The sequence below is a fragment of the Dendrobates tinctorius genome, unplaced genomic scaffold (genome assembly GCF_039654945.1).
Source record: "Dendrobates tinctorius isolate UK_male_01 unplaced genomic scaffold, ASM3965494v1 ptg000116l, whole genome shotgun sequence".
Classification (NCBI taxonomy): domain Eukaryota; kingdom Metazoa; phylum Chordata; class Amphibia; order Anura; family Dendrobatidae; genus Dendrobates; species Dendrobates tinctorius.
This window is the reverse complement of record NW_027361784.1, coordinates 33,572,301-33,594,120: the sequence shown is the minus strand read 5'-3', so window position 1 is coordinate 33,594,120 and position 21,820 is coordinate 33,572,301. Positions and strand designations below refer to the sequence as shown.

Genomic DNA, 21,820 nt, shown 5'->3' with positions numbered 1-21,820 from the left:
ATCTGCAAAAAACCCTAAAAAGACATAAGCCAACAGGCTGATATGGAAAAAGGCCCTGAAGCAGCTAGGCTTCAAAAACTATATCAGCACTCAGGTATTTTCTGAAGACAGAGCTAAAGGAATTCAGCTCACCCCAGCAGGGAATGACAGAAATCCAGCAAAACAAAGACAACGTACAAATGCAAACGGAAGAGCAGAAAACTTAGCTTTTGGAGAGCAGGAATTCAGACTGGTATCCAAGGATCCCACAGAAAAATCACCCGCAGAGCAGAAAGGCGTGGACAGCCTTATATCCAGTCAGAAACTCCACTCAGCCAATCATCATCATTAGACCCAGATGCTAGATAATCAGGCTCACTATCTTTCTTTACTAGAAGAGGGAGTTCATCGGGCCTCAGTGGTAAAGGGGAAAATGAACTCACAACAAGAGACCAGGTGAATGCCACACAGAGTTCTAGCAGCAGACACATCTCTACAACAACTGTTAAGAGGAGACTTTGTGCAGCAGGCCTTCATGGTAAAATAGCTGCTAGGAAACCATTGCTAAGGACAGGCAACAAGCAGAAGAGACTTGTTTGGGCTAAAGAACACAAGGAATGGACATTAGACCAGTGGACATCTGTGCTTTGGTCTGATGAGTCCAAATTTGAGATCTTTGATTCCAACCACCGTGTCTTGGTGCGACGCAGAAAAGGTGAACGGATGGACTCTACATGCCTGGTTCCCACCGTGAAGCATGGAGGAGGAGGTGTGATGGTGTGGGGGTGCTTTGCTGGTGACACTGTTGGGGATTTATTCAAAATTGAAGGCATACTGAACCAGCATGGCTACCACAGCATCTTGCAGCGGCATGCTATTCCATCTGGTTTGCGTTTAGTTGGACCATCATTTTTTTTCAACAGGACAATGACCCCAAACACACCTCCAGGCTGTGTAAGGGCTATTTGACCAAGAAGGAGAGTGATGGGGTGCTACGCCAGATGACCTGGCCTCCACAGTCACCAGACCTGAACCCAATCGCGATGGTTTGGGGTGAGCTGGACCGCAGAGTGAAGGCAAAAGGGCCAACAAGTGCTAAGCATCTCGGGAACGCCTTCAAGACTGTTGGAAGATCATTTCCGGTGACTACCTCTTGAAGCTCATCAAGAGAATGCCAAGAGTGTGCAAAGCAGTAATCAAAGCAAAAGGTGGCTACTTTGAAGAATCTAGAATATAAGACATATTTTCAGTTGTTTCACACTTTTTTGTTAATTATATAATTCCACATGTGTTAATTCATTGTTTTGATGCCTTCAGAGTGAATCTACAATTTTCATAGTCATGAAATAAAAGAAAACTCTTTGAATGAGAAGGTGTGTCCAAACTTTTGGTCTGTACTGTATATATGTAATCGATATTACATAGTGTATAACATTTACAGTTTATTACAGTTTTTTGTGTTCTAAAGCTGTATTCCAATAAATAGATATTATGTTCTATCTAAATATCTTGATTATTGGATCATAGAAATGATTCAATGTCTGATGTTCACATTGTACTACAATACATTTTTCACTTATATATAAGCAACATGTGTGGGAGTCGGTGTAAGGGAAATTGAGGAGTCGGAGTTGCAGGTTTGGCTTACCGACTCCACAGCCCTGCTGGCTACCCATCCACTCCAGAATCCAGTACAAACTTATTACCCTCACCCACAAAGCCCTCTATGGCTCAGCACCACCCTACATCTCCTCCCTTGTCTCAGTCTACCACCCTACCCGCACCCTCCGCTCTGCTGATGAACTGAGGTTCAGATTTTTATGGAATAAATTCATGGACTTAGGTGCGCTGCTTGAAAAATTCACGAATCCAGGTTATGAGAAAGATTAACTGTTTATTTCCCAACGCGTTTCGAAGTGTATACCACTTCTTCTTCAGGAGATGGCATCTATCCCTGTGTGGCACAGCCAAAAGTTTTACCATAACCAGGTTCCCCGCATCATGTTCCCACATGCTTTATGCATCCATTAGCCCTCTGTGTCTGTACTGATACACACTTAACATTATGGCTGGTCCATACAATCAGGGCAACTGTTACCACCCACCTTTCGTGTCTACCTCTTTCCTCATAGACTGTAAGCTTGCGAGCAGGGCCCTCATTCCTCTTGGTATCTGTTATGATCTATGTGGTTATTGTTATGCTGTAATGTCTATTGTCTGTACAAGTCCCCTCTGAAATGTAAAGTGCTGCGGAATATGTCGGCGCTATAGAAATAAAATTTATTATTATTATTATTACTGTATATAGAGGTGTTATCAGTCACTGTACAGGAGGAGGAGGTGAGCTGTGACATCACCTATTGTGAATGGTGGATCCTGTGTTATCTACTGTATATAGAGGTGTTATCAGTCATTGTACAGGAGGGGTAGGAGGTGAGCTGTGACATCCCCTCTTGTGAATGGTGGATCCAGTGTTATCTACTGTATATAGAGGTGTTATCAGTCATTGTACAGGAGGGGTAGGAGGTGAGCTGTGACATCCCCTATTGTGAATGGTGGATCCTGTGTTATCTACTGTATATAGAGGTGTTATCAGTCACTGTACAGGAGGAGGAGGTGAGCTGTGACATCACCTATTGTGAATGGTGGATCCTGTGTTATCTACTGTATATAGAGGTGTTATCAGTCATTGTACAGGAGGAGGAGGTGAGCTGTGACATCCCCTATTGTGAATGGTGGATCCAGTGTTATCTACTGTATATAGAGGTGTTGTCAGTCATTGTACAGGAGGAGGAGGTGAGCTGTGACATCCCCTATTGTGAATGGTGGATCCAGTGTTATCTACTGTATATAGAGGTGTTGTCAGTCATTGTACAGGAGGAGGAGGTGAGCTGTGACATCCCCTATTGTGAATGGTGGATCCAGTGTTATCTACTATATATAGAGGTGTTCTCAGTCATTGTACAGGAGGAGGAGGTGAGCTGTGACATCACCTATTGTGAATGGTGGATCCTGTGTTATCTACTGTATATAGAGGTGTTATCAGTCATTGTACAGGAGGAGGAGGTGAGCTGTGACATCCCCTATTGTGAATGGTGGATCCAGTGTTATCTACTGTATATAGAGGTGTTGTCAGTCATTGTACAGGAGGAGGAGGTGAGCTGTGACATCCCCTATTGTGAATGGTGGATCCAGTGTTATCTACTGTATATAGAGGTGTTGTCAGTCATTGTACAGGAGGAGGTGAGCTCATGGTAAGTGCTGAACGCTGCGCTCAGCTCCGCTGCCGGTGTAAGCGCGGCCTTTGTCTGAGGTTTATAGCTCGGGGGCCGCTTTCTGCGGCAGGATCCTGCTCTGTGTATGGACGGATTGCTCCTAAAAGCTGCATTATCTGTATTATATATATGCGCTGTGGATAATCTTCTTGATTTTACAGTTAAATCCGCTCCTTTTAAAAACAGGTTTTTTTTATGTCCTCCTGGCTGCTGCCGAAACAGATGGGGAAGGATTGTGTCGTCTTCTTCATACGCTTATTGGAAAGAAACGGGAAAAAAAAAACAAGTCTATTTTTACATATTAATGCCACAGATTTCATTAACCCTTCAGGATGAAAATGAATTGATGTTATCACTTGCGTTAATTTAATCAGGGCTCGACGTCAGGCTGCATGCAGTGGTGGGCATGTAGCGTGCCGCCATATACGCTGACGTTCTAGGTTGAGCTGTCGTATATCCAAATCAAAATTTGCACCAGGACCCTCTGACTTCACTTATAAGAGGGGCATACTTACCAAATTCAGGACATAGAAACTCCAACTCCAATTTGCCCAATTTGGGGAAATTTTTGAAAAATTCCGCCACTCCTGCTCATGGAAAGCTGGCAAGTGTGGGAGGACATGATGGTTCCAAGGCCCAGGCAAATATTGCCCTTACCTCCTCCATGTGCTTATATATGAAATTGGAGTCCATTATAGGGTCCTAGGTTGTACATGAGCCGGTAAGGTTAATTCAAGCTGCGTCCTTTCGTGGAATCTTTATACACAACCTCTAGTGGTGAAAACAAGAGGTACAACGATGAATTGCAAAATTTGAGAAGATCAAAAATAATCTTTTTTGATATGGTATAATTAAAATGAAATACAAGCAAGTAATAAAAATGATATAAATCAAGCTAACGGAACAAGAAGGGGCATAACAGCGGGGAAATAAAAGGTAAGTACCAACAAAATCATATGGTTTAAATTCAAATATTGTGGTCAATATATATAGGGTTATGCCTTAAAAAGTGCTTCAGTGCGGTGGTTCCAGCCCCCATTGAAGAAGCACTTATTGCGAAACGGCGCTGTCGGGGTAGGAGCGCGCACAGCTGGAGTCTCTGCACTGAAGCACTTTTTAAGATATATAACCCTATATTGTTATCTCTCCTTTTACATCATGGCCTATAATATATCTTTTTGCACTAAAGCACTTTATGGCTATACTAGTTTATTATGTGTTTTTTAACCTTTTCATGGCCTATGGCAAATATACACTCACTGGCCACTTTATTAGGTACACCATGCTAGTAAGGGGTTGGACCCCCTTTTGCCTTCAGAACTGCCTCAATTCTTCGTGACAGAGATTCAACAAGGTGCTGGAAGCATTCCTCAGAGATTTTGGACCATATTGACATGATGGCATCACACAGTTGGCGCAGATTTGTCGGCTGCACATCCCTGATGCGAATCTCCCGTTCCACCACATCCCAAAGATGCTCTATTGGATTGAGATCTGGTGACTGAGGAGGCCATTTGAGTACAGTGAACTCATTGTCATGTTCAAGAAACCAATCTGAGATGATTCGAGCTTTATGACATGGCGCATTATCCTGCTGAAAGTAGCCATCAGATGTTGGGTACATTGTGGTCATAAAGGGATGGACATGGTCAGCAACAATACTCAGGTAGGCTGTGGCGTTGCAACGATGCTCAATTGGTACCAAGGGGCCCAAAGAGTGCCCAGAAAAAATTCCCCACACCATGACACCACCACCACCAGCCTGAACCGTTGATACAAGGCAGGATGGATCCATGCTTTCATGTTGTTTACGCCAAATTCTGACCCTACCATCCGAATGTCGCAGCAGAAATCGAGACTCATCAGACCAGGCAACGTTTTTCCAATCTTCTACTGTCCAATTTCGATGAGCTTGTGCAAATTGTAGCCTCAGTTTCCTGTTCTTAGCTGAGAGGAGTGGTACCCAGTGTGGTCTTCTGCTGCTGTAGCCCATCTGCCTCAAAGTTCGACGCACTGTGCGTTCAGAGATGCTCTTCTGCCTACCTTGGTTGTAACGGGTGGCAATTTGAGTCACTGTTGCCTTTCTATCAGCTCGAACCAGTCTGCCCATTCTCCTCTGACCTCTGGCATCAACATGGCATTTCCGGCCACAGAACTGCCGCTCACTGGATTTTTTTTCTTTTTCGGACCATTCTCTGTAAACCCTAGAGATGGTTGTGCGTGAAAATCCCAGTAGATCAGCAGTTTCTGAAATACTCAGACCAGCCCTTCTGGCACCAACAATCATGCCACGTTCAAAGGCACTCAAATCACCTTTCTTCCCCATACTGATGCTCGGTTTGAACTGCAGGAGATTGTCTTGACCATGTCTACATGCCTAAATGCACTGAGTTGCCGCCATGTGATTGGCTGATTAGAAATTAAGTCTTAACACACAGTTGGACAGGTGTACCTAATAAAGTGGCCAGTGAGTGTATATTGACCACAATATTTGAATTTAAACCATATGATTTTGCACTGAAGCGCTTTATAGTCGTATCTTTATACTGTGGTCTTTTCCACTTTTTCTAATGCTTTTTGGCAACATGTCTTCATAGTACTAATATATATATGAGCCCTTTTCACTGATTATGGTTTATCCACGTCATCTCATATGAATACTTTTGTTAATAAAGATCTATTTATGATTTGGGAATGCTGCTTTTTTCATAAGGTATACGTATCTATTGCACTATGCACTTTATGTTTCTATGTGTGAATACGCAGTGTTTTGCCCTCATTGTCATTTTTTGAAGATGTTTGCTTTTTGAATAGCATTTTGTGCTTCAGATTGCTGGTACTTACCTTTTATTTTCCCGCTGTTATGCTCTTTCTTGTTCCGTTAGCTTGATTTATATCATTTTTTTTACTTGTTTGTATTTCATTTTAATTATACCATATCAATAAAGATTATTTTTAATCTTCTCAAATTTGGCAATTCATCGTTGTACCTCTTGTTTTCACCACTAGAGGTTGTGTATAAAGATTTCACGAAAGGACGCAGCTTGAATTAACCTTACCGGCTCATGTACAACCTAGGACCCCTAGAGGTTGTGTATATAGATTTACTAATATTTATTGCTTTTTGATTGGAATACAGATGGCTAATCCAACCTGCTGGTCCCCTTGTAGGGAGTCCCCTGGTCACTCACCAATGTTCTACTGGTGTCCATGTCAGACCTCCCTCTTATCCCCAAGGTTTAGGAGCTGCTGCGACGCAATGATGGATTCCCCCGGTATACCCAAACACTCTGGGACTGCTGTGGTTGAGATCTCCAGCCTCGGTTACAGACCACCCAACCCAAAAGCGATACCTAAAGAAGCCAATAAAGAGAAACTAAGTTTACCAGAAAGCCTTCACTTTGTGTCCAAGCTGAACTCCACCTCCTTGACTAAGTTCCACCTACATTTGTTGCCCAGACAAACTATTGGTCGGACATAGATCTCTGTTTTCTTCAAGTCTGATAGATACAGATATGGCCTACCTAGAGATGAGCAAATCGATTCATAGCCAATCAAATTTTTTCCCAAAGTTTTAGATATGACAAATCCAAAATGTTCATGATTCAATTAGCAGAAATCCAGCAAAATAGCGTCAGCAAGACAACATTTTTCTGAATTCTTTTGAGTGCCATGGAGGGGATAAAATAGTGATTATACCCAACTGTCCTGCTGCTGCAACTACCCGCCCGGTCTTCTGCCTGCTCACTCCGAGCTTTGGATCTTCTGGTGCTGTCTAGGCAGCACGTGACCATGTGGGACTTCATGGTGCACATCATTGAGATGGGACCGCGTGACCGCGTGAGGTGTAGATCCGGACTGAAAAACGAAGCAATCCGTAGCATTTATTATGTTTTGGGGTCTAGGAGACCTGAGAGCTAAAAAAAAATATTACTGGAGCACTTTTAATTTGAACCAAATTTATTTGGACCAAATCGCATCTGTGAGACGAATGGAGAGAAACGAATTTCATGAGACTCGCCCATCTGCAGCCCGGTCTTAAATTTTCACTTCACTCAACAAATCCAAAAATGAGGAACTGGCGATGATCTCCAAATTCCAAATCAGTTAGGAATTTCCAATGGGTAATGTCCAACGTTCAACTCCTGATCTGTTCCATGTTCTGCTGTGAGTGTGACATTTTATACAGCGGCCCAACTTTTTCAGGAATTGGGGTTGTATATTGACAACAGAATATAAATCTCATCAGAGTCCAGGACCTCGCTGCCCGGAGTGAAGAGTGCATTGGCTTCACTGAAGCTGAAATGATTCTTTATTGGTCTTAGTGCAGCAATTATCATAATCTATAGATCAATGTCAGATGTGCCCGGACTCTACCTCCATAACTGCAGTAATGATTGTGGCTGCACAAACCTCTGCATGTGGCGTCTCTGGCCGAATATATTAACTTTATCTGACCGTACAGGACTTTAAAAATAGAATCACCCACATTACGTTATGATCTGTCTGTCTGTCTATCTATCTATCTCTCGTCTATCTATCTATCTATCTATCATCTGTGATCTATCCTCTATCTATTATCTATCTATATCTATCTACCTCTGTTCTATTTATCTATCAATCATCTATCTACCTCTTTTCTGTCTATTATCTATATATTATATATTATCTATCCATCTGTTAGGGTACCGTTACACTTAAAGATGCACCAGAGATCCCGTCAACGATATGACCTTGTCAGGATCGCTGGTGCATCGCTACATGATCGCTGGTGAGCTGCCAAACAGGCAGGTTCACCAGCGATCAGCACCAGCGAGGACGCTGGTATCTAAGGTAAATATTGGGTTACTAAGTGGCGCGCGTCACTTAGTTACCCGATGTGTACCTTAGAAACCTGGGTGCTCGCACCGGGAGCTGCGAGCACGCAGGTTTCTAAGGTACACATCGGGTAACTAAGTGACGGCGCGCGCTTAGTAACCCAATATATACCTAAGAGACCAGCGTCTGCTTAGAGCGCTGGGAGCCTCGCTGATCGTTGGCTCCCGCTGCCACACGCAGCAATGCATGCTGGCCAGCGGGAGAGCAACGATCAAAAAATGGCCCAGGACTATAGTGCACGATCAACAATCACCCCTGACGAAGCCACCTAGAGTGGCGGCACGCGTCGGGTCTCTGGCTCTACCTGCCCCACTTCACGTCTCATGGATTTTGTATTGTGCTGATTTGTACGTGTGGTTATCATTTGGGGTGGTTATGGAGATTTTCTCTGTCCACTTAGACCCTCTCTAGCCCCTAATGGTCTGGCTGATCTGGTCCTTGATGTTCCCTATGCCTGAGATTGGGCTGGGGTACCTCTTGAGGTCTATTTAGTGTGCATTTCTATCTTTTTTGTACACCTCATAGTGATCAGCACTTTCTTGGGTTTACATTATCCCTTGTACTGTTTTTTGTAATTATTGGGTTGGAATTGCATCATTTTTTCATTGTATTTGTATATTATTGGTGTTTCTGACTCATATGCTCTGTATTACCTATGTGTGGGCTTACTAATTCTCCTATTGAGAATCCTGTTTACATGGACCTAGGGATATAGCCATCACTCTCGGTGAGGGTGATAGTTGGTAGCAGGTGGGTTGCTCTATTATGAGCATTGTATTATTTGTGTATGTGTCACATTTGTGACCATTTTTAATGTTTTTAAGAATTTTTGCTGTTTGCTGTGTTTAATAAAATTTGTATTATATATGCTATGTCCTATTCAGGGTGATCCCCTGCTCATGGCCTATTTCTTTCTCTCCTTTTTGTCAAACATAGGGGCCTTTAGAGATGAGCCAATCTTTTGACACTTGAATTTACCAGATCTGACAAATTTTCCAAGGGAATTTTATTTGTTGCAAATCAAAAGCACTCCAAGGCCTCCAACTGGCCTGAAAAAATGCATACAACACTATTCTCCTCCCGTCAAATACTAATCTTCACTGCTGTGCTGTCAGCCACTATCTATACAGTTTATTTCGTGTTTTATGGATTTTTGTTCCCTTTCTCTGTTGCTAAGTTGTGAGTTATTACGTCCTTTCACTATCCAGATTCACCACAAAACGGCTGGTACATTCCCTGCCTTTGCTTTTATACAGGTTACAATAGCTCCTCCTGATTGGCATTGCTGTACTATGTGATATGATAGCTTTAAGGCATTATGTAGAAGCCTTCCTGAGGTCATTTAAGCCAACACAATGTGTAAAATCGAGGCAGACATTTGAGATGATTCACAGAAAAGGAATTGCAAATTGTTCACATTTCCTAAAAAATTCTATTCTAGTTCAATTTGCATCAAATTGATTCCCTTATCTATTTATCGGTTTAAGGGCAGCACTCCAAAAATAAAGTGCAAAGTGCCTCAATTTTTATCACTTTGTTGATTATCTAGATAAGCTTTAACAATGTGCAGTGACTAATAAAATGGTATTTAACAGGAAGAAATGCAAGACTCTACAGCTGGGCAAGAAAAACCTAAATTACAAATATAGAATGGGAGGAATAGAAATAAGCAACAGCACATGTGAAAAAGACTTGGGTATACTAATAGATCACAGACTGCACATGAGTCAACAGTGTGATGCAGCAGCAAAAATGGCAAACAGTTCTAAGATGTATTAACAGAAGCATAAAGTCTAGATCACGTGAAGTAATTATCTCCCTCTACTCCTCCTTGGTCAGGCCTCATCTGGAATACTGTGTCCAGTCCTGGGCACCACATTTTAAAAAAGACATTGAAAAACAGTAGCAAGAAGAGCTACCATGATGGTGAGTGGACTGCTAAGTATGTCCTACGAGAAACAGTTAAAGGATCTGGGAATGTCTAGCTTGCAAAAAAGAAGGCTATGAGGAAACTTAATAGCTGTCTACAAATATCTGAAGGGCTGTCACATTGTAGAAGGATCATCATTATTCTCATGGAGACATGAGAAGCAATGGGATGAAACTGAAAGGGAGGAGATACAGATTAGATATTAGAAAAAACTTTTTGACAGTGAGGGTGATCAATGTGTGGAACAGGCGGCCACGAGAGGTGGTGAGTTCTCCTTCAATGGAAGTCTTCAAACATAGGCTGGAGAGACATCTGTCTGAGTTGGTTTATTGACTCCTGCATTGAGCAGGGGGTTGGGCTAGATGACCCTGGAGGTCCCTTCCACTGTGACATTTTAGGATTCTATGATTCTGTGAGGCTGGTAATTTCCTAGGTGCCTTGGTGTATCCAGATACAGAATGGGTTGCTGTTGCCTTCCTTTTTTTATTTTTGTTTCAATCTATCTTTCTAAGGTCAAAAAAATGAATTGTTTACTGACCCATTGTGATGGCATCACCCATCTCAATGGATCAATAAACAATTCATTTTTTGACCTTGGAGTAATTCCTCTATTTTTGGATATTAATAAGGTTTGGTTTTGAATTGAGGGTTTGCACTAGTGATGAGCGAGTGTGCTCATTACTCGAGAATTCCGAGCATGCTCGGGTGTTCTCCGAGTAGTTCGGGCGTGCTCGGAGATTTAGTTTGTGTCGCCGCAGCTGAATGATTTGAGGCTGCTAGACAGCCTGAATACATGTGGAGATTTCCTAACAAACAGGCAACCCTCACATGTATTCAGGCTGTCTAGCAGCCACAAACCATGCTGCTGCGGCGACACAAACTAAATCTTCGAGCACACCCGAACTACTCGGAGAACACCCGAGCATGCTCGGAATTCTCAAGTAACGAGCACACTCACTCAAAACTACTTTGCACCCATTTTCTATTTTTAAAATTGCTGGTGCTGCGCAATTTTTTTGTCTTCTGTATCTATCTATTTCTCTCCCTCTCTTTCAGTGTGTCTATCTATATGAAATGCTGAACTTACCTTTCAATAATGGGAATTACCTGTTACAGGTACAGAAGCTTCTCACAAAATTAGAATATCATCAAAAAGTTAATTTATTTCAGTTCTTCAATACAAAAAGTGAATCTCCTATATTCTATAGAGTCATTACACCCAGAGTGATCTATTTCACGTGTTTATTTCTGTTAATGTTGATGATTATGGCTTACAGCCAATGAAAACCCAAAAGTCATTATCTCAGCAAATTAGAATACTTTATAACACCAGCTTGAAAAATGATTTTAAAATCTGAAATGTTGACCTACTGAATTGTGTGTTCAGTAAATGCACTCAATACTTGGTTGAGGCTCCTTTGGCATCAATTACTGCATCAATGTGGTGTGGCATGGAGGCGATCAGCCTGTGACACTGCTGAGGGGTTATGGAAGCCCAGGTTGCTTTGATAGCAGCCTTCAGCTCGTCTGCATTGTTGGGTCTGGTGTCTCTCATCTTCCTCTTGACAATACTTCATAGATTCTCTATGGGGTTAAGGTCAGGTGAGTTTGCTTGCAATCAAGCTCAGTGATACTGTTGTGTGTAAACCAGGTATTGGTACTTTTGGCAGTGTGGACAGGAGCCAAGTCCTGCTGGAGAAAGACATTTCCATCTCCAATAAGCTTGTCAGCAGAGGGAAACATGAAGTGCTCTAAAATGTCCTGGTAGACGGCTGTGCTGACTTTGGTCTTGATAAAACACAGTGGACCTACACCAGCAGATGACATGGCTCCCCAAACCATCACTGATTGTGGACACTTCACACTAGACCTCCAGCAGCTTGGATCGTGGCCTCCACTCTTCCTCCAGACTCTGGGACCTTGATTTCCAAATGAAATGCAAAATTTACTTTAATCTGAAAACAACACCTTGGACCACTGACAACAGTCCAGTTCTTTTTCTCCTTGGCCCAAGTAAGACACTTCTGGCTTTGTCTATTTGTCATGAGTGGCCTGACACAAGGAATGTGACACTTGTAGCCCATTTCAGTAGGACAACATTTCAGATTTTAAAATCATTTTTCAAGCTGGTGTTATAAAGTATTCTCATTTACTGAGATAATGACTTTTGGGTTTTCATTGGCTGTAAGCCATAATCATCAACATGAACAGAAATAAACACGTGAAATAGATCACTCTGTGTGTAATGACTCTATAGAATATAGGAGACTCACTTTTTGTAATGAAGAACTGAAATAAATTAACTTTTTGATGATTTTCTAATTTTGTGAGAAGCACCTGTATGTGTTGGCCACATCATCTTTCTGATGGGCATTTCAGACCCCAATTTTGGGATCAATGCAGATCCCAGCAGTCGGACCCCTTCGATCAGAAAGTGTTGGGAGTAACCATGTTCAGTCTTTTTAATGGGTACTAGTCACTGACGCAATTGAACTGCAATGCAAAAATGGCACCACAAATAGGTGACAGTGCTCTGACTTTACAGCAAGCCCCGCTCTCCTCATTTTTTGCTTCTAACTGTTTGAGTTTAGGAATCTCTGTTCACCCAATTGATTGAGGGTCCCATTGGTGGGACTACTGCAGAAAAATATTCATGACATTTCCTGTGAATAGCCATAGAGGACCCATGGCCATCTCTTCCTTTTCTGGCTCTCTTTTACATAGCAGTGGAACACCTAATCTACCGGACAAGGTATACTATAGGCTATTAATCTAATTTCTTTGCATACTCCTTAATAGGTTTTTTTTTACCTTTGGGAATGTGACGAGCGTCAGCTTACGCTGAGTCGTTTTTCTTTGAATGAGTGGACCCTCTGGGCCGTGGCACCCACCCACCGAGGGCGAGCTGACCTAGTGAGGAACCACCCCCTATACAGGGAGTGTCAGGGGCAAGACCAAGGGGGTGAGCCACCACGGCTGCTGGACCAGACAGCCGGCTCAGGAAGCAAGACAAGACGAGACAAGGCATTAGTTCAAGTAAACTTCATTCAGGAACACTTCAGGGTACAACAGGTGCAAAGGTGAACACAAAAAGAACACAAAGCAAGATGCGTGCAAGGGCACGCCGAGGTCCAAGGCATGAGGAACTCTTCAAGGTAAAGCAGGTGCGAAACGTGAACACACAGAATCCATATAACAAGGTGCGTGCCAGGGCACGCCAATGTCCAAGGCAGGGTGCGAGGAATCGGACTCCGGAAGACTGGCAAGGGCTGACAGGGTCCAGGCATCAGAGTGTAGACATCTGGCTCCAGGCCTCCGGCTGTAGTCAGCTGGCGTCAGGAATCCAGCAGACAAACTAGGAGACAAAACAGGGTGCGTGCAAGGAGACACGCCAGGATCAGATTCACAGAACGGAGACCTGCGCATGCCGAGGGGCATGCCAGGGACGGGTTTAAGGATGGAGGACTGCGCGTGCGAGGGCACGCCTGTGAGGAGCACAAGGACGGTGGCCTGCGCGTGCGAGGGCACGCCAGGGAAGGGTTCAATGGCATCGGAATCCGGGGTGCTGGCATCGACCGACAGGGTCCAGGAATCAGGCTACGGACATCAGCTCCGGACATCAGGCCGCAGTCATCTAGGTCCGGACCTCTGGCAGCGGTCGGCTGGTTACGGAATCCGGCAGGCAATCTAGGGTTCAGAGCAGAGCAAAAGAGGCAAAAGGCTTTGTGCAAGACTAGCACGAAAAGGCACGGTGTGAGAACCAGCGTGCGTGCAAGGGAGCACAGAGACCACAGCTGGGGGCACCGGCAGGTGGTACCAACGATGGCATAAGCAGGCGGGCACGACTAGAGGCGGCACCGCTGTGGCCACGCAGCCGGAAACCACTATAGCACTGGACAGCGGGCACGGCTGAGGCACACAGGCGAGCATGGCTAGAGGTGGCACAGCTGAGGCACACCAGGCAGGCACAGGTGACCAGGTGCGTGCACGGAGGCACGGAGCCACAAGGCAGGGCTAGGCAAAGATACAGGACAGAGACGCGTGCAGACAGCACGGCAAAGCCTAGTACGAAAAGTGCAAGAGCGCACGAAGTATCAGAGACAAGGCATAGAGTAGTAGACAGGACCCTGCGCATGCAAAGGACATGCCAGGGGCAAAGTACAAGGTGAGGCCTGCGCGTACCGAGGGGCACACTAGGGACAGAGCACAGAATGGAGGCCTGCACGTGTAGACAGACACGTCAGGGACAGAGTCTAGCAGCGGAGCGTAGGCCGAAGCCCAGAGCCGGGCCAAGGGAGAACCTTGGGACTAGACAGGGCACAGAGCGGAGGCCTGCACGTGTAGGAAGACACGCCAGGGACAGGGTGCAGAACGGACATAACAAGAAGACGTAGCGAGGACAAACAGAGCACGGAGGACAACACGAAACAAAGTACAAGACAAGAGACGGAATACGAGCACGGAGCGTGTGCAGAGACGCACGACAGAGCAGAGTGCAAGGGCACAGAATAGAGGGAGCAACCCCACAGACAAAGCAGCCATGCAGAGAAGCAACACAATACTCAGGCCCTGAGCATAGGAAGGGGCGGTCTGATTTAGGGCATAGCACCACCACTTCCAGGTCAGGACCAGGGAAGAGCTTCCAGTTCAGATCCTCTAGGATCACAGAGCGCAATCACATGATCAGGATTCCAGACATGCAGGAATGATTGCAGAACCGGACAGTGCAGGACCCTAGGAAAGGTCACATGATCAGGGTTTCAGACATGCAGAAACGATTGCAGAACTGGACAGTGCAGGATCCTAGGAAAGGTCACATGATCAGGGTTTCAGACATGCAGAGACGAATGCAGAACCAGCCTATGCTAGAACATAGGAAGGACACATGATCAGGGATTCTAGACATGACGAAATGATCACAGAAGGCAGAGCATCCTGCAGCTCAACAGACATGAGGTGAGTGTGCACACTGCTCTAGGGAACATGCAGGAAAGCAGACATGAGATGCACGTGCACACAGCTCCAGGGTTCATGAGGCAAAAACAGACGTGGCGAACATGACAGACATGGCGGACATTACAGGGAACAAGTTTTTTTTTTACTTAAATGCATATATTTTTGGCTACAAATAATTTTTGTAATCGACTTTCATGCAACACTTTTCACCGATTGCCATCTATAGCCTCTTTGTTACACTGTCTATTGCTGGTTGTAGGATGGGTTAACTGAGAATTCACAAAAACAAAATGGTGCAATATTTTTTAATGAAACCAAAATGCAAAAATTATTTTAGCGCAAGATGCCGGCATTTAAGTCTGAGGATGTCAGCTTGTAAATTAGAGACTACAACACTCTATTGTCAGTTCACAGTACATTGCCACAATTCACAGCCCTCCTCTTGTATTCCAGTATTAATGTTGTCATGATCCAGGCCGGGGTTTGTTTCTTGTTATTCTCTCCCTGGTTTGGTTGTGCGGGGGTTAACCTCTGCCTCATTTTGGGTTCTGTGTGGCTATTTCAGTATGCTGTGGCCTGCAGACCAACGTCAGTGATAGTTTATGCTCCCAGGCTAGAGCAGCTGACCCCCTGATACCGTGTTTTGTCCCCTGCCCATTTACTCTGATCCCGTGACTTCCATTTCCTGCCACCCCACTTGTCTTAGTGTTCGCTCCCTGTGCTTGGACCTCTTGGTATGTGACCCGGCTTGTCTCTTGACCTGTTTGACTGTCTCACGTCTCTGTTATCTCTGCTCCCGTCTGGCTATGACTTCTTGTATTTGACCACGTGTATTGCTTTTTCCTCTGGTCCTGTTTTTCCTCACTGTTTCTGACTCGGCTCATCTGACCACTCTTTTGCCACCTGGTGGCACCTTCGCTGCTGCTGAGTGGTGCTACACTGTGTGTGCAACCTCTCTTCCCTTACCAGCACCCCCTGGTTGAGGTTGCACTATACTGCAATACAGCAGCACTGTAAATGTGATGTATTTACGTCATTTTCATTCATATGAATCTTTTTTTTTTTTGCTAGTAAATTCAAGGACAAAAATTAATCTAAGTAAAAGAACGGCGCATGATAGCCTAGATTACGTTTTATAGCTCTGCACTTTACGTATTATTTAACTGTCACTTCTGTTATACACATTATATTCTGCTCTGCAAAGTTTGAAAATATCCCCAAAAATACATTCCCAGTAGAAAGAAATGTCTGAGTCATCCTCTAAAGACAAGTTACTGTCTCCTATTTATATCTAGTTCATATGAAGTAGGCAACACTAATGGCAAAAAAGCAGTTCCTATAGCAATTCCCAGATAACTAAAAAAGGCTATATTCGAGCTGTAGGCTGAAAAGGCTTAGATTATTTCCTATCTAGTCACAAAAGAAGTACAGTTGCCTTAAAAAAAAATGGTTTCTGCTTCTGTGGTACCTTTAAATAGGTTTTCTTAGAATGAATGAATATATGAGATTAAAGTACCCATAGCGGTTCCCAATAATGCAAGTGACCAAAATGCCTGTCAAAAACGGTGTTAGTATCACTCCATAACTATGGAAAATTTGCCGTTCAGTAGCATGGGTGACCATCACTATAGGAGCTTTAACCCCTTTCCGACGTTGGGCGTAATAGTACGCCCACGTCAGACTCCCTCCCTTTGATGTGGGCTCCGGCGCTGAGCCCACATCTTTCCTGACACATGTCAGCTGTTTCGAAAAGCTGACATGTGCCTCTAACAGCTCCGGGTGGAATCGCGATCCACCCGCAGCTGTTAACATGTTAAATGCCGCTGTCATTCTCAGAAACCACAGCACAAATTAAATATCAATAATGGGAATACTGAACAAATAGCATGATTATGCATAATATGAATCACATACGAATAGCCTGTTAAGTGCAAAGGTATAATAGACATACATATATAGAAATAAAGTGCATAAAGAGCATGAAGAGGAAAGGGGGTATGATAAGTTACTATATACCAGTAGTTAGTATCCCGTGGCTCCTGTGACTCCAGCTTATGTTTTGCCTAGTGTCTTTCTCAAGGTCTATACTGTGTTGCTGTGGTTTCTGTTTTTGTTCTTTGGTTTTCCATCATTTTCTATGTTTTTAATATCATGATTCAATAAAATTATATTTTTATTTATATTCTGTTTTTTTCACTTATTTTGAATAGTTTTAATAATTATTTTTTTGTGAATATCCTAATTAATGTTGCTATATTATAGTAAGCCTGTTTCACTTTGGTTGTTGTTCTGTCAATATAAAAAAAAAAATAACCCGATCAGTAAACGGCGTAACGAGTAAAAAATTCAAAACATCAGAATTGCGTTTTTTTTGGTCGCCGCAGCATTGCAATAACAGGTGATCAAAAGATCGTTTATACACTAAAATTGTATCAATAAATATGTCAGCTCGGAGCACAAAAGTAAGCCCTCATCCAGCCCCAGATCATGAAAAATGGAGACACTACAGGTCTTGAAAAATGGCGCTTTTTTTTTTTACCAAAGTTTGGATTTTTTTTTCACCACTGAAATAAAAAAGAACCTAGACATGTTAGGTGTCTATGAACTCGTAATGACCTGGAGAATCATAATGGCAGGTCAGTTTTAGCATTTAGTGACCTCGGTAAAAATAATGTGTGGAATTGCGCTTTTTTTGCAATATGGTATGGTAAAATCAGTGGTGTCGTTCAAATTTACAAATTGTCCTATAAAAAAGCAAGCCCTCACATGGCCATTTTGACCGAAAAAAAAAAAGTTATGGCTCTTTGAGGAAGGGGAGCAAAAAACAAAAATGCAAAACCGAAAATACCTCTGGTCGTTAAGGGGTTCCCATATGTGTAAATATCAAAGTACTTGTTAAAAAGCAACATAACTGTGGAATATGTATCACTATAATGTATTGTCCACGATCCCAACATATTGTTACCTCTTTATAAACCACTGGTGAGGCCACATATAGAATATGGGATCCAGTTTTGGGCTACATATTTTAAAAAAATTTTCAGAATTTAGAGTCAGTTCAAAGGCGGCAACTAGATTATTACAAGGGATGTAAGTCCTCTCATATGATGAGAGGTTGGAAACGTTGGACTTGTTTAGCTTAGAAAAAAAGACATCTCTGAGGGCAGCTCATTTACACATATAATATGTGTGGTCTACAAAGGATGGCATATGGCTTCTTCCTTCCAAAGTGTTTGCTCCTACATGGTTCTGAGGCATCTCAAGTCGAAATGTGTCTGTCAAGAAGGAATTTATGTTGGACATGTGTTACTTCATATCTCGCAAAGTTGGCTGACACTCAGGAGCTTGAAATTCTGGGTAACAAACACTGTACAAGCTTTAAAGTTGTCTCATGAAGATTCAATATTAGTGATTACCATTAAAGTACCCATAGCAGTTCCCAAGAATGTAAATTACCTAAGTGCCTAGTAAAAAGCACAATGATTTTAGGGGGATATATCACTCTTGAGAAAGCATATGGCTTTTCAAGAGGCTCTCTGGGAATAGAAAATAAATAACTAAAGGAAATATCATTAAGGCTATGTGCCCACGTTGCAGTTTTGAAGCAGAATATTCCTGAGCAGAAACCCACACCCTTTGCCGGAAAAACGCATGCGGTTTTTGATGCGTTTTTGTAAGCGATTTTGATGCGCTTTTCATGAGTTTTAACATGCGTTTTCTTATGCATTTTTGCAATACAAGTGTATGTATGCGGAATTGCACGCGATTCCGCAAAATTAATGAACATGCTGCGTTTTTTACAGCGAAGCGATTCCGCAGCGGTAAAAAACGCACCATTAGCACAAAATGTGCGGAATCAATTAGGATTGCATGGAATGCTTTTTTTAAGCGTTTCCGTGGCAAAATCGCACGTTTAAAATCACCGCGGAAGTGCTAAAAAAACGCTACGTGTGCACACAGCCTAAAATTACATTTTTTAAATACGGTACTTGTTGGAAAATCAAAATAGTTTTGTATCAGGAGATAATAACTAAATAATTAAAATGGTTGCTACCTTGTTACATTGATAAAATCCTGTCCAAAAAGGACAGGGTACTTTGAGCAGGTGCAATAGGAAGCCCAGCTCTCCTTTCATGGGTAGGAAAATGGGCTCTGAATGGAAATCCTCATGTAATACTGGAAATGCAAGAGTTGCTTAGGTAAGAAGAGGATGTTCACACTGCTGTTCACCCAGTGTGATCGAATACTGGAGATATCAGGAGTACTGAGGTAAGAAGTTGTTTCCACTGCTGTCCACACTATGTATCTGATCTAATACTGGAGATACCGGGATTGCAAAAGTACTGTGAGGCTGATCACATTGCTGCCCACCCTGTCAAGCTGATCTAATACTGTAGATACTAGGGGTTCTGAGATAAGAAAGTGTTTAGATTACATGGCTGTCCACCCTGTCAGTATGATCTAATAATGAAGATACCATGATTGCTGATGTAAGAAGAGACTGCTCACACTGCAGTTCACCCTGTCTATGCCATCTCATATTGGAGATACAAGGGGTCCTGAGATAGGAAGAGTCTGCACACATTACTGTCCACTCTATCTATCTGATCTAATAATGGAGATACCAGGGGTTCTATAAAGGTAGGCTGCTCACACTGCTGTCCACCTGTGTCAGATCTAATTCTGAAGATACCAGTAGGTCTGCTGATGTAAGAAGAGGCTGCTCACACTGCTGCCCACCCTCTCTGGTATAATACTGGAGATACCAGGAGTGCTGAAGTAAGAAGAGGCTATGCACACTGCTGTCCACCCTGTCTATCTAATCTAATGCATGACTTATTAGGAGTGCTAATTTAAGATGAGACTGCTGACACTGTGGTCCACCCAGTCTAGCTGATCTAATACTGGTGATACCAGGAGTGCTAAAGAAAGTAGAGACTGCTCACACTGCTTGTCCAGCCTGGTGTAATACTGGAGATACCAGGAGTGCAAATGTAAGAAGACGCTGCTTCCACTGCTGTCCACACTGTCTATCTGATCTAATGCTAGAGATACCAGTTGTGTGGAGGTAAGAAGAGGCTGATCACACTGCTATCCACCCTGTCTATCTAATCTAATGTAGTGGTGTCTGAAAAACATAGACGGATAGGACTTAAGTATGGTAAAGTAGACAAGGCAGCAGAAACAAAACACCGGCTTTATTGAAAGACAGAGTATTATATGCTGAAAAAAAGTTATTGTAGTGATAACCGCAATAACAGATGCAAAAAGAGATAGCTGGAGCGTGTCACACAAGCTGCACTCCAGCTATGGCAATGCAAAGTTCAATATAAACAGAGTAAAGGATTTCGACTGCTTTCGTCTAACTTCCTACCTGGCTTCCGATAATTGGGCCGTGCTGCTACATCACCCTAGCTAATGAAGCCTGCTCTACAACCTAACACAGTAAAACACAGGTGTCTCGCTTACAGTTCTGTAGCGTAGAAGGTAGTGTGGATGCTGCTGCTTGCTCTTGATGTAGTGGAATCGAGTTTGTTGCGATGAGCTCTTCCTTCAGCTTAAACTAATCCTTCTTCTCCCGGATCCAGGCAAGCCTCATTCCCACTTTCAATGTTGAGAGACTACTGGTACCATATTGTTGTTTCCTCTGTCAGGTTATAGGTGCTTGTGGAGAACTATCATAACTGTTTGATACGACTCTTTCCGTCTGACGCGGTCCTGGTGATAGATCCTGCAGCATCTAGGCACTATCTTCTCCCTTAAAGCCTTTAGTTCATTTACCAGTCTCTCGTTGTTACAACATAGTAATTGTCCTGACTGTCTCTCACAGACTCAAGGCTCCCTGTCCACTTCCAGACACCACACACTTCCTGCTTCTTGTCCAAAACCAACACACACCAAGTTGCAGGGGAGAAAGAACTAATCCAACTGCACACAAATCAGAGGGGATCATTCTCTTAAAGTCACAGTGTCATTCAGTTCTTAGCAAGGGTTGACACCCTACACTATCTTGAGATAACAGGTGTGCTCAGGTATGTAGCGGTTCCTCATACTGCTGTCTATCCTGTCTATCTGAGCTGTTACTGTACATACCAAAAGAAGGGGCAACTACACATGCTCACAAGAACCTGCTCCAACATTCTAGGACATTTCCTTTAGTAATTAATTTTTTCTATTCCTGGAGAATCGATTTAAAGGAGTCCTCTGCCCCAGAGCTTCTACCTTAGCTACAGACTAAAGCAGCTAATTCAAAAATTAATGCTTGCTATGACTTTGGTGAATGTGGCCAAATCATGTTTTATATGTACAATTCATTGTAATAAGCACATCTATATTGCTTATAAATATACAGTATATTCTCTGCAGATGAACAGTTAAACAATTAATATTTTTAGGGATCATTTCCTCAATTTGCAGGTTGATAATAATGCATCACATGTATTTGCTGATTGTTATTGACATTGCATCTCTTCATCTCTTTTCTTTTCAGCATTCTTTTTGCAGATGTGAAGGGATTCACCAACCTGTCCACGACCTTATCAGCACAAGAACTAGTCCGAATGTTAAATGAACTCTTTGCGAGGTTTGATCGCCTAGCACATGTGAGTTATAGAATACGCTGATTATACTCATGAAGAGATCATCGTGATGGGATTTTATGATTAAAAGAATGTGTGACCATAAGGAGAATGGCTAAGTTGACATTCAGTAGATACAAAATCTAATCTAAATGTCTCCTGCTTATTCATGTTCATATTTGTATCAATGTACTGGTTCTTGTACATAGGAGCAGTATTATACT

General features: G+C 43.0%; 1 protein-coding gene across 3 annotated transcripts in view; it reads left to right on the top strand.

Moving 5' to 3' along the window:
• Positions 1–21,820, top strand: part of ADCY8 (adenylate cyclase 8) — a 451,884-nt gene that overhangs the window by 161,689 nt on the left and 268,375 nt on the right. For all 3 annotated transcript variants that reach the window (XM_073590345.1, XM_073590346.1, XM_073590344.1), the window contains exon 4: positions 21,509–21,620. In XM_073590345.1, coding sequence (XP_073446446.1) covers positions 21,509–21,620 — 112 coding nt within the window. The remainder of the gene's footprint in view (positions 1–21,508; positions 21,621–21,820) is intronic.